The 16,954-nt window shown below is 37.3% G+C and overlaps 1 protein-coding gene across 5 annotated transcripts in view; it reads left to right on the top strand.

Annotated features, from left to right (window-relative positions):
- The window catches only part of LOC108246920 (glutamate receptor 2-like), a 130,839-nt gene extending 119,857 nt beyond the window's left edge, over positions 1-10,982 (top strand). For 2 of the 5 annotated variants that reach the window (XM_037976082.1, XM_017434690.3), the window contains 3 exons: positions 319-433; positions 5,485-5,619; positions 7,511-10,982. In XM_037976082.1, coding sequence (XP_037832010.1) covers positions 319-433; positions 5,485-5,619; positions 7,511-7,645 — 385 coding nt within the window. In that variant the 3' untranslated portion in view covers positions 7,646-10,982. Of the gene's footprint in view, positions 1-318; positions 434-1,239; positions 1,356-5,484; positions 5,620-7,510 lie in introns of those variants that run through there. The other 3 variants (XR_005233289.1, XM_037976081.1, XM_017434692.2) reach the window with 3 other exon arrangements.
- Positions 10,983-16,954: the final 5,972 nt, after the last annotated feature.

Raw genomic sequence — 16,954 nt, 5'->3', positions numbered from 1 at the left:
GAAAATAAGCTCACAGCTACCTCTTCACACAAACATCTGTAAATCTTTATAGTGCAGGTTTCTTGTTTTTCCTTAAGAACAACATTTTCAACAGGCATGCTGCAGTCTGTCAAACAAAATATTGGGACAATGGAGCAGCTGAATAAATAATTTTATTGTTACTTTATCAAGTTAAATCAGCATTCTAGCTGTTTTGATTATCTGTAGGAAAAAAACCCAACAATTTAGGTGATATGATATGAGTACACACACATGCACTTACTTATTTATCTATCTATTTCCTTTAATGAAGTGCTAACAGCCACTGTGTTTATGTAGAAACGCGGTGAACCTGGCGGTGTTAAAGTTGAACGAGCAGGGGCTGCTGGACAAACTGAAAAACAAGTGGTGGTATGACAAGGGGGAGTGCGGCAGCGGAGGAGGGGAGAGCAAGGTTAATACACACACTCGCATACACATGAACACACAAAATCACAACAACATACACACACTCACGCCCCAAGTAGGTACAGGTGAAGGTAAAACTGGAATAATCTGTTAAATGTAAAAAAAAAGAAGAAGAAGAAGCAGTACAGCTACAACGCCACGTGGAACCACAAAAGCTAGCAGATATATAAATGTGAAGGTGTTGCTTTTAACAGTGATGTAAAAATATACAAAACCTCAAATTCTGAAACATTTGGCTCTTCCTTATAAGCACTATTAACAGGCAGCAATGTTTTCTGTTCTGCTTCTTCTGCTAATATATTGTACCAGGTTTGGTTGAGGTCTGGTTTGGTGCAGATTTACTCGATAAAGTCTGAATTAGGCTTTAATGACATCAAACCAGATGGCAGCAACATCAGAGCTTTTAACAGAGGGTTTGTATGACCTGTTCAAACTCTGTGTATCAATGGCTCTGGCCTACCAGGGAACTGCGGCTGAAAAAGAACCGCTTTTCATTGCAGCGCCTCTCATCATCTGTCTCAGGGGCTAAATGGTGGAGCCCTAAAAACACTGAAAAAATTGATTCCAGAAATAATTTTCTCTGAAAGATCTGAATATAGAGATTTAGATTCCAGGTCATGTGACCTAATATTTCAAGGTTTAATGTAGGGTCACTAATTGCTGAAAAGGTTTTGATGATACCAGTTGTTGATGGGCCCCTCCTTGGTTGCGAGAACAGTATGAGAACTGTTGCCTTCTTAATAACATAAGATAACATTGATAATGATGTTATTTATGTTATTCCTATTGAAGAGTGCCAGTAAACCTTGCCGTATTGAAACTGAATGAGCAAGGGACCCTAGACAAGATGAAAAACAAGTGGTGGTACGATAAAGGAGAGTGTGGCTTCAAGGACTCTACCAATAAGGTTAGTTTTTTGTTCGTGGGTCAAACACAGCATTTATGCAATAACTTGCATGGTAAGCTTGCACTGTACTGTCAGAACAGTTTAGTTACAGCTGCTAGTAAAATCAAGAACACAAAACTTGCCCTGTGAAATTAATTTCATTTTATTTTTGTTCTCAAATTCAATCGTTGTTGTTGTTGTTGTTTTTTTGTTTTGTTTTTCGTTTTTATTCAATGTTTTATAATATAACTGGTTTTTTTTAACCAAAAACATGTCAAATTATGTGGTGGATGATTAAAGTTTTTAACAAGCTCCAAAGGAAATATCCCAAATTTACCAAATATTGTTAAATTTTAACAAAATTACAGCAAGATAAGTTTCAGATGAACATTAACATTCAGTGTTTTAGAGAAGGGCTTAAAAATTTAATTGTCCATCTTTTATAAAAAAAATATTTCTTTATGTAAAAGGAAGTACCTTACATATGTTTAAAGCCAACTGTGTGCTTCCAAAACGTGCAAAAAAGTTATTTCTCTCATTTTTAAAAAATTATTTGGATATTATTCTGCTATAAACTTTAAACTTAGCTTTAAAGTTTTAATTTTTGCATACCTTTGGTGTTTTGCTCTATTTTGCTTTTAGTTATTGTTTTGCTGTTTTAGCTTTAACAACTCAGTTTCTTTAGCAAATTTCAGCGAAGTCACTCAACACTCAACATTCACATTGCATTTTGCAGGAAATCCATGTTCTTCTAGTTTGTATTTGAATGCTGCTGTCACTTCAAATAGAATTTTCTCTAATTTAACAGATAAAAAGCAGCTTAACATACATCATAGTTTCAGTGAACAAAATTATATTTTGTGTTCAACTCCTTTTCCTGCTAAAAAAACAATTATTTGGCTCTGATTAAACAAAATCACTGTTTCATTTATCATTTATATAATAGATTTATACTGTCTTTTAAAATAAAGAAACAAAGTGTAAGTCAGGTGGGTTTGTACATTCAGCCGCCTCTCAGCACCATCAGTATGGTTCAAATTATAGGGTTAGGGTTAGGTATACTTGGTGGTGGATAAAAACATTCATTATACAAGACCTTCAGCGACTGGGGACATCGTCATATCGCTTGTTGTTATAGTGCTAATTCACAATAAAAGTAATCTCAGGACACTATACAATAAAGCAACAGGTCTGATGAAAATCCAGATATGTACAATCTAAATTAGTCTAATTATCAGTCAGATTTAGTAGGTTTTGAAATGCCTATAAGAAACAAACACTGATGTCTTACGTATCTTATCTTTACTTCAGTTCAGTCCCCCACCCTGAGCCAGCAAAGGGATCGCAGTAGAAAGGACTTTCTTTTTACAGGAAAAACCTTTAACAGAACCAGGTTCCAGATGGTCAGCCATAATGCCTTGACCGTCAAGGAGTTGACAAAGGCCCATCTGGGCAGGCAAGACAGTGTGAGTGGACAGCCCAGCGATTGTCCAGGCAGGTGAGGCGTGTTTAAGTGCCAGGCCTTAAGAAAAAGAATGAGGAGGCACTCCCTCAAAGATTCTCAATGACAGTTGCATGGAGGAACAAAGAAGCACTTCACAGGAGATCCTCAAAGACAGAAACAAAGACTGATGAATCCTTGACTTTTGGAGTCTGAGAAGTTATGCAGTCAGTTGCAAACGGGTCATACAACTGGAACCTTTTTGAGACAGAAACTGCCAGGGGCCTGACATCCTCAACATCGAGTGTCTAACCTGGAGGGGAGGCGTCTGTCTGGACCATCCTAATGACAACATCTGGTGGGGTTTGAATCCATATCAAAAACAAGACTGGGAGGATAGGTATCAGGAGGATCCCTCTCAAAGGCAGGAAGAGGGTGAGAGATGTCATTGTCCTTTAGTACTACCCATGAAGAAAGGAACTAGTTTAAGGCAGTGACATCCAGCCCAGCAGGACTCTCTCAAAATCAAGAACTGGCTGACGGGCATCATCAGCTGGTGGGACCTCCTCAAAGCCAGGAACTGACCAAGAAATCTCATAATCGGTAGGACATGGGAGGCATCATCATCCATGACCTTCTCAACATCAGGCATGTAATGAGAGGCATCTTTTGGGACCCTCTTGGACTCAAGAACAAGAACTGGTAGAGAGGTGTCTTCTGGGACCCATTCAGCACCAGGAAGAAAAATGAGAGGCATCCCCCTGGCTCTCGACATCAAGTGCAGAATGAGAGGTGTCATATATGAACCTCCTCAGACTGAGGAACAGATATGATTGAGAGGCATCCCCTGGGCCCTCTTGAATCATGAACACAGAATGAGAGGGGTCATTCGGGATTTCCTCAGACAGGAGATGGTGGAGATGTGTTGGTTTCTGGTTTGGGTGCCTCCAAGTGGTGTCCAGGTACTGCCAACTATGGCTGCTGAGTCTGGGCGTGTAATTACTGGATACAAGATGTGAAGCTTGGCTGTGTGGTGACTGGGACCAGGATGAGGTGGTTAGCTATAGAGGCTGGGCCTTAGACAAGCACTCTCTAGAGGAAGATGTTGAAAACACCAGCTGTGTCCCTTAAAAAGGTGACTCTTCCTTAGCAGAGTCTATCAGAGAGATGTTCGTCTCTCAAGTGATGGGCATGAAGGTTTGAGACTGCAGGCAAAACATTTCTTTGTTCTCCTCATAGATTTCTGCATTCCTGAGGCATTTGAACCATGCATGTCCAGCAGTAAAAAGAGCTCTTCTGCTACTTTGCTGTATGAAGCTGGATTGCCCATCTACAATGTTAAAAAATGGGTCCACGGTCTGATTCAATTTGTGGAGGGCTTTTTGAGATAGACATAAAGGGGATGACAGTCCATGGAGTAATCTGATTAGAGATGACAGGAAAAGAGGCACAATCTCAATGGCAAAACACTTAATTTTCTTGGGTTGTTTGGTGGCAGGTTGCAGAGTTATTCAGTTGAGGTAGATAGGTAATGTTTCCAAACTGTGAAACTTGGTTTTAGCAGTCTCTCATATGAACAAAATAATCTGATTGCCTGCTGGGTGGTCAGATTCTTCAGTCATAAAATGTATTCAGGACTCATGGTCCACTTATCTAGAACCAGTTATTTATTTATTTTAAATACATACATTTTTGCTCAAATGTAATTTTTGGAAGTTAGGAAAATATTTAAAGTTACAGCGTTCTGTGATACATATCCACTGTTTAAAAATGTTCTGTAGTAGGCATTTAGTCAGACGTTCTAAACTTGCTGAAAAATAGACAAGACAGGATTGTGAGGAAATGCTTTTAACTGATCACTCTCTATGACTCGTATGTCAGAACAAGATCAAGAGTAAAAGTAGATTTGTGCTTCTTTTGCATAGGGTGCTGAAATGACTTTTGTTGTGAATTGGTAGTAATAAAGGGAAACTTAATTGAACTGAAATATTTTTCGCAGTTAGAGGAGAGCTGTTAAAGAAAAACACCATGGTTCTGATACAAAAGTCTCTATCAAGTTATTTAAACGTGCATACTGGGACATGTTTTTACCATCTTTGTTTGTTTAATTGTCTGGTTCACCGTGTGTTTGTGTGTGTGTGTATGTTTTCAAAAACAAGAGAAACCAATATCACTCAGATGTCTTCTTTTCTATATTATCACATATTGTTGTTATGAAAAAGATTGATTTGCCTCAGAGGCTACCTCTGCTGCAGGCAATCTCCATGAAACATGGAAAAAATATTGTAACATTATTTAACTAGAAAGAAAAATTCTTTAAAACTTTGTATAATGCTTCTGAATAGGCAAACAGTGTGAAAAGCCATCGTAAGAGACAGTAGAACTTGTACAACTGTGGATTATGACATATGAAGGCCACAAAAGTTACACACTGACTTACACACTGACAAATGTGTAAATTTCAAGAATTTTCAAATGTATGCAGTAAAATTTTCATTCTATTTGTAATTTAATCTGGAGCTTTTATAGCTAGTTATTTAAAGTGATTTCTGTGAGGTTTTCTTTTGCATTGCTGCCAAATAGAAAGAAAACACAATCATTTATTTACAATTATAATCAGGGTTGACTGATACACCACATTAATATCTTTCTGTAGGTGATGGATGTTTTTATCTGTGTTGGTGTGCGTGTGTGTGTGTGTGTTTGCTAGGAGAAAACCAGTGCTCTATCTTTGAGTAACGTAGCAGGAGTCTTCTACATCCTGGTTGGAGGACTGGGTCTTGCCATGATGGTAGCACTGGTAGAGTTTTGCTACAAGAGTCGTGCTGAAGCCAAAAAAATGAAGGTATGTTTTTTCTAAAATGCTTTTTTTATGCATTATATTTTAATAGTTTTATTAATATTTGTTAAAAAATCATCATTTGGATCCTTTTTTTGTTTTTCATGGATTTTGTGTATTGTTTGTTTTGAAAGATTTTGCTGAGTTTGAACTTACCTTAAACTGTCTATATCAATACGTGGACATTGAATTCTGACCTTACCTAAACAAGTCACCTCCTTTTATAAGGGCCATTACTGTACAACCAGTCTAAACCGGTGGTAGAGCATGCTTTCCATGTACACAATTTGGCTGTGTGTTCAAATGAAAACAATGTTGTTGAAAAGCATCAATCTATTATGGTCTATGAAGAAACTTGAATATTGTTTTAAACCAGTGGTTCAAGCTGGGGGATGCAGTGCAGTGACAGGGGGAGGACAATTAACTTTTTTTTCCAGTCCTAAAAATGTTGTCGATGGAACTAATAGACTTATTTTTGTGTTATACAAACCTCATTTCCATGGCAAGTAGATGGACAAACCACTGTCTGCGTAGTGTGGAGAATGGGGCCACTCCTTTTGCTTCAGAAGGTGTATGATTTGGATAGAAGTGATGACAGAGTTTATCTCTTTATCCAAGGAAAAGGTTGAATAATAACACACTGAACCAGTAGTAAAATCAGTAAACTACTCAAGTTTGGGTTTTTATAACTTGAATATTACGAGCAGAAAAATCACTTTAAAATCAGCATCAGTGAAGATAAAACTCAGAGCCCCAGTTACTGAGATAAAATGACATCAGCACTCACTAATAAAGGGACTTAGTATTTCTGTTTGTCCTTTTTTTGCACAGATTGAACTTTATTGTTATTCTAATGATAATTCTAATTAAATAATTTTCTGTTGCTCCTTTTTTCCTGCTATTGTTGTTTATTTATTTTCTCTTTTATTTTGTTTTGTACAGCACTTTGGTCAGCTGGTATGTTGTTTTTAAGTGCTTTAGAAATAAAAGTGGTATGGTATAGTATTCTTTTAAAATATGAAAATACATTCGTTGCAGCCAATAATTTTGGGAAAATATACAACCCCTGGCAAAAATAATGGAATCACCCATCTTGGAGGATATACTTTCAATTGCTCAATTCTGTATTATTATTATTATTATTATTATTATTTTCTTCTCTTTAAATCACAGACATGCTACAAAATTATTTTTTTACACACAGTTCCATAATTAATTTCTTCGGTTTGAGTGTTTTTTCTTTTCTTTACTTGATCTAAAAAAAGCAATTGTGACTGACTACAACAATTATATTTCCTTTTTTCATTATTGTTTCTTAATAATTTTGTGATTTGTTGATTTTTTATACAAAATTTTACAAATTGAAAGACCGTCTTTTGGAGGACAGTCTTTCCATTGGTTAATTTTAACTCTTGAGAGAGAAGATCATAATATTTGCCAGGGGTTGTACTTTGAGTTATCTTTGGACGCTTAAATTATTGTCTTAAAAGTGATGAATATTTTTTCAGTATTTCTTTCTATTGTTGAATAATCAGAGGCTTATGGAGAAGCCTGTTATTGTTGTGGCAAAGTAGAGGTTGTGTTTTATTGCTTAGAAAGAATCTGGAGATAAAATGTCACAAAAACAAGTTGGACACAATAATTTACCAAAGGGAGAAACAAAAGATTTATATAAATCTTGTGTTATTTATCATAAATATATTTTTTAGGTAACAAATTATTTGACTTTTTTGTTTTAGTCTTGTTGAGCTGAAAGAGTGGCCTGTGGGGTGCAGCAAGACAAACATATATGAACAGCTTTTATAGTTTCAAAAAACTTTCCCTGTAACTAACCTGGGTGGTTGTGGAGGAGCCACAGATGTTGATGGCTAACATGACTGCTTTTGTCCCACAATAGATGAAATTCACAGATGCAATGCGATCCAAAGCTCGTCTGTCCATCACCGGGTCAACCAGCGAGAACGGTCGTGTTCCAGTGGCTTACCTTCGCCCAGGATTACCCATGAGTCTCAGTATGACTGATCTGTCATGACCATATCTTAATCAGTGCCTTCCTGATTAAGGCACTTTCATCCTTCCCTGCTGTAAGTGAAGTGGACATGGACACTTGCCCTCTTTTGTAATAGTAAATCGCCAGTCATGACGGATGATCTGCCCGAATTTTCATTCTACAGTTTATTCATTTCAAAATGCTCTGTAAACTCCTGAGCTCACCTTTTAACAACTAGTCTCAAAACTAGGCACATGTCACTCTACTACTTGGTTGTCAAGCTTCAGAAATTCCCTGTGAGCTTTTAAAGTGAATAATGTGACCATCAGAGAGCAAGACTACTGGTCCTACATAAATCCCTGAGAAACGATCAAGCACACTGGACAGTTTTTTTTTTAAAGAAAATGTGAATTGTTTTGTAAATTTTGTGCCATGGTGGTTACTCCTTTACAGAAAATAAGGACAACACTCATGCAATACCAACATTATTCAGGGATGTGATCAGGAGGTGTGGGGATAAAAGCAGAATCTTGTTTAAAATGTGTAAAGGTGCCATGAATAAAAAGTGATGTCCTAAAAATGAGCTAAAATAACAAGTATTGTGATAACAAATAATGTTGCTGTTCCTAATTGTTTTCCTCCCGTTTGCCTGGAAATCCCGAAGTAATTGTGTATGACTCCAGAGATGCAGGTAAACACACACACACACACACACACACAGGGGCTGGAAATTCAAGTCAGACTGAGTAATAGTTAATAATAGAAACAATTCATAAATAACCAAGTCCTTTTGAATTGGATTTAATTTGACTGATGGTGATGTGAACCAGGACTCATCTGAAAGCATCAAACAGACTTCAACAGCTTTTCTGACTGAACAGCAGAAACTCTTGGACTATGGAGTCCATGAGTCATGAGCTGAAATAAATGTGAGGTCTTAAGAATCCTGTTTCCTCACTTATTTAAGTCATGCACACAAATGTGCAATCAATTCCCTCAATTTAGTTAATTTGTGCGTGCGCATTCACCAAAAGATCGTTGTTTGGGTTTATTAACATTGAATTGTTGAACAAATGTTTACATCTGAATCACGAACTAAATAAGTCACTAAATAAGTCCTCAGAACTGTAAAACTACAAACATCACCTCCAGCAGAAAGGTACAAAAATACACTACAGACTTGATTTCATCTAAACAAGTCATAGTTTGAAATTAATCAAATGTTTAGGAACTTTCAATATATTTGCACAAATATATATATTTTAAAACTTATACAGACTGACATGTTTCTAATTTAAGTCCTAAATGGACAATAAAAGTTGATACATAAATGTCTGATTCATAAATATCTGATGTTATTTAGGTAAAAACAGATAATGTTATTCAATATTATGTTTAATACTTTAATATTTAATGCTGATTTTATAATTTATAGACAGTCCCTGAACCCTCATCTCACTTTTATTGTTGTGTTTTTATCTGTTCAAACTGAAAACAAAACAAAACACAACACTTGCTGAAATGTGGTACAACTTTACAATAAGGGCACGATTATAAATGGAAAATAAATAATTAACATTACGGTTTTATTAAATACTGTAATTGCATAATAAATCAATAACAAGCGGTTATAATGCATTGGTTAAAAAGCCTACTTCAATCTGTAAACATTGTCTTATAACTGATTTATTATTGCTTTATGAAGTGTTTAAAAACTCCTCAATAACCTATGTATAAAGCATTATTAAACCCTGTATGAAGATATCCTTATTGTAAAGTGCTACAACAAATGTTCTTGCAAATCCATGCATACAATTTCCTAAGCTGATGGAACGAAACCCCACAGCCCTAAGTTTTCTTTCTACCAGGGGGGATTCGTACCTAGCGGATGCCTGAAACTTTACTAAAAAAATTGCAACATACAGACTGATCAATTTATGTTTCTTTTTCAGTCATTCTAATGTTGGAAGTATTTTATTCCTAAACTTTGTGTGCTTTAATGCACACCAAGTCTTGTTCATTGGTAGTACTTTATTCTTTTTAAATCTGAATCGCTCCGCTGCTCTAACATATTATTGAAAGCAAACTGGAGGGTCTATAATTCAGAACAGATATATACAGTTTATTGGTATACAGGAAACAGTTTGCATCTTGTTTACCATTTCTGGTATATTTTTGTGGCAGCGTTATAGCACCACATGCAGGCCGGGCATTTTGGGTTGTACGTGCTTCTGTGTGGATGAAGACATTTTTAGAAACAATACTGTATTTACAAGAATCTTTTTAAAACAACACAAAAAATGTTTAGAAAACAAATGTTCCTGTGTGGCCAGGGTGAAACAGCATGAAAAATTACTTTGACCTGATCATTTTGATTTGTTTCGGAAAATTTGACAAACCATTGCTGCAGTCAGGAAGTGCACCCATCAAATTGACAAAACAAGGGGGGGCGGAAAACAAAACGACTTAAAAAATCTAACTCATAAAAATTTGGGCCAGATTTTCATTATTTCTGGAATAAATATAAAAGCTTTAAGGACAAAATGTTGACAACACCTTAAAACATTTTAGAGCGTCAGATGACTTGAACGTTTTCATGAACTAAATTTATCCATTTAAATATAAAGGTGTGATTTGAATTTCCTTTCCTTTTTTGATGGATAAACACAAAAACAACAGCACTGACTTGATTACACATTATTTACCATACACACTAAAATACATAATCACACAACACATACATTTACACATGTACATGTACATATTATTGCCATTAAAAATCTGATGCCAACTGGATGATGTGCCAAACAGACTGAGAGCCAATTAGAGCTCTGTGCTCAGCCAATGGCAGTTGCGGATACTAAAGGTTAAGCCAGTAGAAGCTCATGCTGCTGATATCTGGACAAAAGCAAAAAGAAATGTGAAACTTTCACTTTCGAAATATGCTGCTGTGATGGTGCCAACAAGAACACTAAGTGAAGATAAAGTGAATGTTTGCATGTCACTCTGAAGGTTTTTTTTTCTTTCTTTCTTATCAGCTTGTCAGCCTGAATCCTTGAGACTGGCTGCATATCTGTGCTACTTCATCATAGAAGTTAGAATATTATAAATCGTATTGATTGCAATAATAATGTTCTTGTATATGCTGTAAGAACCTGAGTCTGCTGTTTTATTTCTCCAGAAAAACACCTTTTGTTTTTGTTGGTTCAAGCAAACTGGTAAAGGCTAAAAGCTACAAGACATATATGTTTGAGCTACAGGTGATGAATCAAAGTCTTTGCTCATCCATCCATCTTCTTCCTCTTATCCGGGGTCGGGTCACGGGGGTAGCAGCCTAAGCAGGGAGACCCAGACTTCCCTCTCCCCAGCCACTTGGGCCAGCTCCTCCGGGGGAATCCCAAGGCGTTCCCAGGCCAGCCGAGAAACATAGTCCCTCCAGCGTGTCCTGGGTCTTCCTCTGGGCCTCCTCTCGGTGGGACGTGCCCGGAACACCTCACCAGGGAGGCGTCCAGGAGGCATCAGCAAAGTCTTTGCTTCCATCATTTATTTAATAATTTATTTTTTATTGCACACATCACTTTTATCATGACTATACAGGGTTGTGAAAAATGTATTCACCTATTACAGATTTTTTTTCTTTTTGCTTTTTTTGACTCACTTAAATGTTTCAGATCAGTAAACAAATAGTAATATCAGACAAAGATAAACTGGGTAAATACAAAATGTAGTTTTTAAATCAGGATTTCATTAATTGAGGGGAAAAACGCTATTCAAACCAACTTGGCAGTAAGTAAAGAATGTAATTGTCCCCTGGGCAGGTTGGTTTGGACAGGTTTTTCCCCTTAATGAATGAAATCATTTGTGACCTATACTGACAAGATGAATCAATGAGGAATATTTTATTATTAATAATGTTTAATTCTCTGTCTCAAAAACTGCAAAATTATGCAGTTTGTTAAAATGTCTCAATTTAGCACCTAGCTTGGCAACAAGCTAGTTTTGTTTACGAGGTTGCCAGTTTAAAAACTAACTTTTTTGGTATGGAGTGATTGAGAAGGGAATGAGAGTCAGCACCTCTTAGTCTACGGCCATGCTTCTGATCGGGGCTTGGAGGAGAGCAACTGCTTCTCCGCATTGAAAGGAGTCAGCTGAGGTGGTCTGAGCATCTGGTTGAGATGTCTCCTGGATGCTTGTCTTCACAGGTTTTCCAGTCACAGCCCACTGGGAGGAGACCCTGGGACAGACTCAGAACTTGAAGGGAATTTGTAAGAGATTCTGGAAATACCTTGGAATCTCCCAGGAGGACCTGAAAAGTGTTGCTGAGGAGAGGGATGTCTGAGTTTCTACTGCTTACCCAACCACAAATACACAGTGGATGTATAATTGTTTGATAATATCATTTGTTTGATAATCTGAAACATGTAGGTGTCACAAAACAGCAAAAACAGAAGAAATCTGTAAGAGGGTGAATACTTTTTAACTGCACTGCATGTGGCAGATTTTATAGTCAATTGTGACAAATGTGAAAATTCTTTATGCCTGACTGACACTGGTTTATTTTTTGTATTAACCGGATCAATTTTTAAAGAAATGTAAATTAAGTTACAACAGTTCAAAAGTCTTAGATAAAATAACAGGAGTACATTTTTTTTCTCTTTTTTTCTATATATATATATATTTTTTTTTGTCTCATGGACAGATCTGTTATCAGGATGACAACAATCAGTTTCTTTGTGGATCAAAATGTTTAGGTCATTTCTAGTTAGTGCAGTGAAATAATTTGACTGTAACCAGAAGTCTGTGTACAATTTTCCTTGGTCTTCTAATAAGTTATTAGACAGTTTGTGTGTGTGTGTGTGTGTGTGTGTGTGTGTGTGTGTATACACACACACACACACACACACACACACACAAAAGGACAATATGACAGAAACCCTAAGATTTTAGTGGGAAACGGAAACGTTTCTAAAATGAAGGAGCTTCTGAAAGCTGCTGAACACAATGCAGCAGCTTCAGGATCTCTTGGTGATGGAAAGAACAGAAGACATGTTAGGAAACGTTGTTTCATGGTTTCTGTTTTTGATAAGAATATTCAAATATGATTTGGAGCAGGTTTCACTGTATTGACATGTGAACACTTACTGTGTTGATAGTTGGTTTGTGATCCGACTATTTTAAATACATATTAAACATGCATGCTCTCCAAATATTTTCTGTCTATTTGTTATGAAGATTTTTTTGTGCTTAAAAATAGGCAATATCAAAGTGATTTACTGTTTTTCACAGCAAAGTGGAGCCGAATGCTAACAAGCCACTTTTGGACAATCAATCTTCTTAACATTAGAAAACTGTACAGAACAGAAACTTCAACTAAACCGAAGTGATTTGTCCTTTCATCTGATAAGATCATACTAGAATTCCACTGCTATGGCAACGTTTGAGTAACCTTGAAGCTGGGACTTATTATTTTGGTTATAGCTGAGTAAATCTAAATTCTTTCTGTGCAGAAATAGGCACGGGGACTTAAAAAAAACTGTTTTCTTATACTTTAAGAACTGTGAAAGTCCTTATATAATAAACTCATGAAATCACTACTGTGTTAAAAAGAGAAATGGTAAAGTTAATATTTCTTTTTTCAATGTGTTTTCATTTGATGTACTTTAATAATGTTTTGCTTCTTAGCTTTGAATATTATCATTACACACCTAATAATGTGTATTTGTTGAGTTTATAAAAGGTGACAGAGGAGGTAGTACTGAATAGTAAGAATAAAATCATTTTACTATTATAAAAATACTTATTTTTTGCTGTTAATTTTATGGACAAGTAGTTTATTTAGGAGTGATCACCTAAAAGAGTTCTTTACTAATATATCCATCCATCAATCTTCTACGATCTATCAGTGGTCTGGTAACCCAGCCATCCCTTTCCCACACTCTCCTGGGGGATCCCAAGGTGTTCCCAGTCCTTTAAAAGGAGGTGTCCAGGAATCACCTCAACTGACTCCTTTTACTGCGGAGGAGTCAGCAACTCTACTCCGAGCTTTCTCCAGATGACGGAGTTCCTTACCTTATCTGTCAGGCTCAGCCTGGTCACCCTACGAAGGAAGCTCATTTCAGCCGCATGTGTCCGGGATCTCATTCTTTCATTCATGATCCAAACCTCATGACAATAGGTGTGGGTTGGAATGTAGATGGACCAGTTAATCTTTCAACTTAATTGCAACTAAGACCTCAATCCATCTGCCACTCCAACCTACCATCACTCATGAACAGGACTCAAAGATACTTGGACTCCTCCACGTATCTCATTCCTGACCCAGAGGGAGCATTCCACCCGTTTCCAATTGAGAACCATAACCTGTCAGAAAGCGGGGAGACGGAGGCGAACCCAGAGAGCAGACTCATCATTAAAAAGGAAACTAATTAATTAACTTAAATAAACAGAAAATCAAGGGGGCTGATGTGGCAGCAAAACTAACAATAACAAAATCAAGAACAGGAAGCAAAGCATGGCATGGTACAAAGCGTGAACAAGCGGAATGATCCAGTGAAGAATGACTGGTTTTTAAAGACTGATGGTGATGAGGTAAATGGGCACAGGTGAGTGATAATGATTATTGACAGGTGGAGATGGGCGGGGCAGACGTGACTGGAAAAGTACTGGGAAGGTGGATTGTGACCAGGAAACAGAAAACCAAAAGACAAAACTAAAGCAAAGAACCAAAACACAGAAAATCGTGACATAGCCTTGGACTTAGAGGAAGTGATTCTCATCCCAGCCATATCACACTTGACTGTGAACCGTTCCAGTGCATGCTGAAGGTCATGGCCTAAAGACTCCAACATAACCATATCATCCACAAAATGCAGAGACGAGACCCTGCGGTTCCAATACCAGATACACTCCTCTCCACGACTGCGCCTTGAGATCTTGCCCATGAACAAAAAAGTCCCCCTTGTATTGCAAAAGCAGTTAGGCTACAGCTATGAGGGTGAAGAAGCAATTGGTTCTAAGCTGATCTTAAATCAATCTGTCTATAATGTGTGGCACCACCAGACAGTTTTGTGAACAAGTTCTCCATATGAGGCAGAAGTTGACAGTCCATTATCACACTTTTATTAGGTTGATGGAGATCTACACAAAGCCTCAAGTTTCCTTTGCATTTTTGTGCCATCACTAGAGGACTTGCTCATTCAGATGCATCCCTACTTCAATGGTCCCTGCTTGTAGTAAGCGCTTGAGCTCTTCTGAAACTGCTTCAGGTTCCCTGAATGGCAAGCATCTCAGTTTTTGGTGTACAGGTTGCACTGTGTTGTTAACTTGAACCTTGCTAATGAGCTCTTTAACATATCCAAGATTGTGGGCTGAAGCAGAATCAACATTATTCCCCATGCATGCTTTTGTATCAGTGGGAGGTTCTTTTGCATCGCTCTCTTTAATAAAAGTCATTTCTCCACTATTGATGTTAATCTGCAGGGCTTTAATCCAGGGCCAGTAGTGGTGATCCAGTCTTCACTACCTAAAATTATGCTGAAACTTGTTTTTTTTATTTGCTACTGAATGAACATGGAGGTGGGTGTGTCCACATGTTTAAAATGATCGTGCCCCTCTTTTCTCTTGAAGACGAGCATGTGCATTATCTATGGCCTGTATAGATGCAGGCGAGACAGTACTCACAGCCAAGCACAGAGTAGCATTTTTAACTGGTGCTTCCACTTGGTATGCAATGCTTAGAGCTTTGTCCAGCTTTGTCCAGTGTGAGGTCCTCCTCTGGGAGTACCTTATCCTTCACAGCACTGAAATAAGCATTAGCAATGAACTGATCTCTTATTAGTTCATTTTCAATGAATCAAAAACAACTTGTGCAGCTAACGCGTTGAGCGCAGTGACATATTGGTGTACAGTTTTATTGGCATGTTCACACTTGTGAATGTTTGTCTGTACACTAATGCATTAACTTTGGGGACAAAATGTCTTTCAAGTGCAGCCATGGCCTCATTAGATCTTGTATTTTGTTTTAGTAGTGTGTAGAACAGACATTGTCCTCTTGAACCTAACCAAAGTAATAAAACGTCATATCTTACATCCAGCCATGTGTCTCCCATAGCATTTATGACCAGCATGTAATTGCCAAATATTTTCCACCATGTTGTAATGGTACAGGAGGCTCATCAGCAGGATACAAGAAAGGCAGTGGACTTGGTACTGAAGTGCTCATCCTCATTGCCATTTTTATTGTGGTAGTTGTAAAGAAAATAGGAGACGACAGTTAGACTCAAAATCTTACTCTAGCAGTTGTTGAGACTCAATTACAGAGCACAGTTCTCTTATGTATTCTCACTCTGTCTGTCATTCTAAAACAGTATCTTCTGTCAGAAGGGGGAAAGACGGAGGCGAACCCAGACCGCAGACTCATCGTAAAAGGAAAGTAATTTATTAACTAAAATAAACAGACAAAACAAAAGGGCTGACGTGGCAGCAAAACTAACAATAACAAAATTGAAAAGCAAGAAGCGAAGGCATGACAGGGAGGAACGAGAACGAGCAGACAAAGCAGAATGATCCAGTGACGAGTGATGAAAAGTGACCGGTTCTTAAAGACAGAGGGTAATGAGGTAAATGGGCACAGGTGAGTGAATATGATTACTAACAGGTGGAGATGGGCGTGGCAGAGAGGACTGGAAAACTACTGGGGAGGTGAAGACATGAACACAGAAAACCAACAAATAACCAAAGCAAAACAAGAGTTACAAAAACACCAAAACTATGACACTCTTCTCTGTTATGCTGTCACAGCAACAAAACAGCGCAACACTGCATTCAGGTTTGTGGCGCAAAATTACACTTTTTTACAGGGTATATACAGAAATTTTGTTTTAAATTTAATACCTTTTAATACCCTTTTAATACCATCACAATATTTTTTAATACCATCACGACACTGAGCTGTAACCGTAGCGGCAACCTCTTGTACTTCAGTTCAGAGCAACTAATTGTAAAGTGATAGATTACAGTAATTTTCTTACTAAACTTTGGTAGTAAATGTAGTTTTATAACAATTACTTTTAAATATAGTAAAAACAAAAACATACTTTACATTAATGTGCTGCAACAGGTTGTCTGCTCTCACATGCCCCAGAAACTCTGAACCAAAATACCTTGATGTCACACAACCATTCTCCAAAAATCGAACATGTATGGCCATGTGTTTCTTTTTTGAACATGTGTTTAAACTTTCATCGAACATGAGAACAAACGGTTCAGCTTTATTGACACTGCTAACTAGCTTCTTCTTAAAGTATGGCGCTAACCCGAACTTGATGATGTAGCTCGTCTTGTCCTTGCCAC

The sequence above is a fragment of the Kryptolebias marmoratus genome, linkage group LG6, assembly GCF_001649575.2.
Source record: "Kryptolebias marmoratus isolate JLee-2015 linkage group LG6, ASM164957v2, whole genome shotgun sequence".
In the NCBI taxonomy this organism is placed as follows: Eukaryota; Metazoa; Chordata; class Actinopteri; order Cyprinodontiformes; family Rivulidae; genus Kryptolebias; species Kryptolebias marmoratus.
The sequence above is the reverse complement of the archived record's forward strand: the minus strand, read 5'-3'. Positions and strand labels throughout refer to the sequence as shown.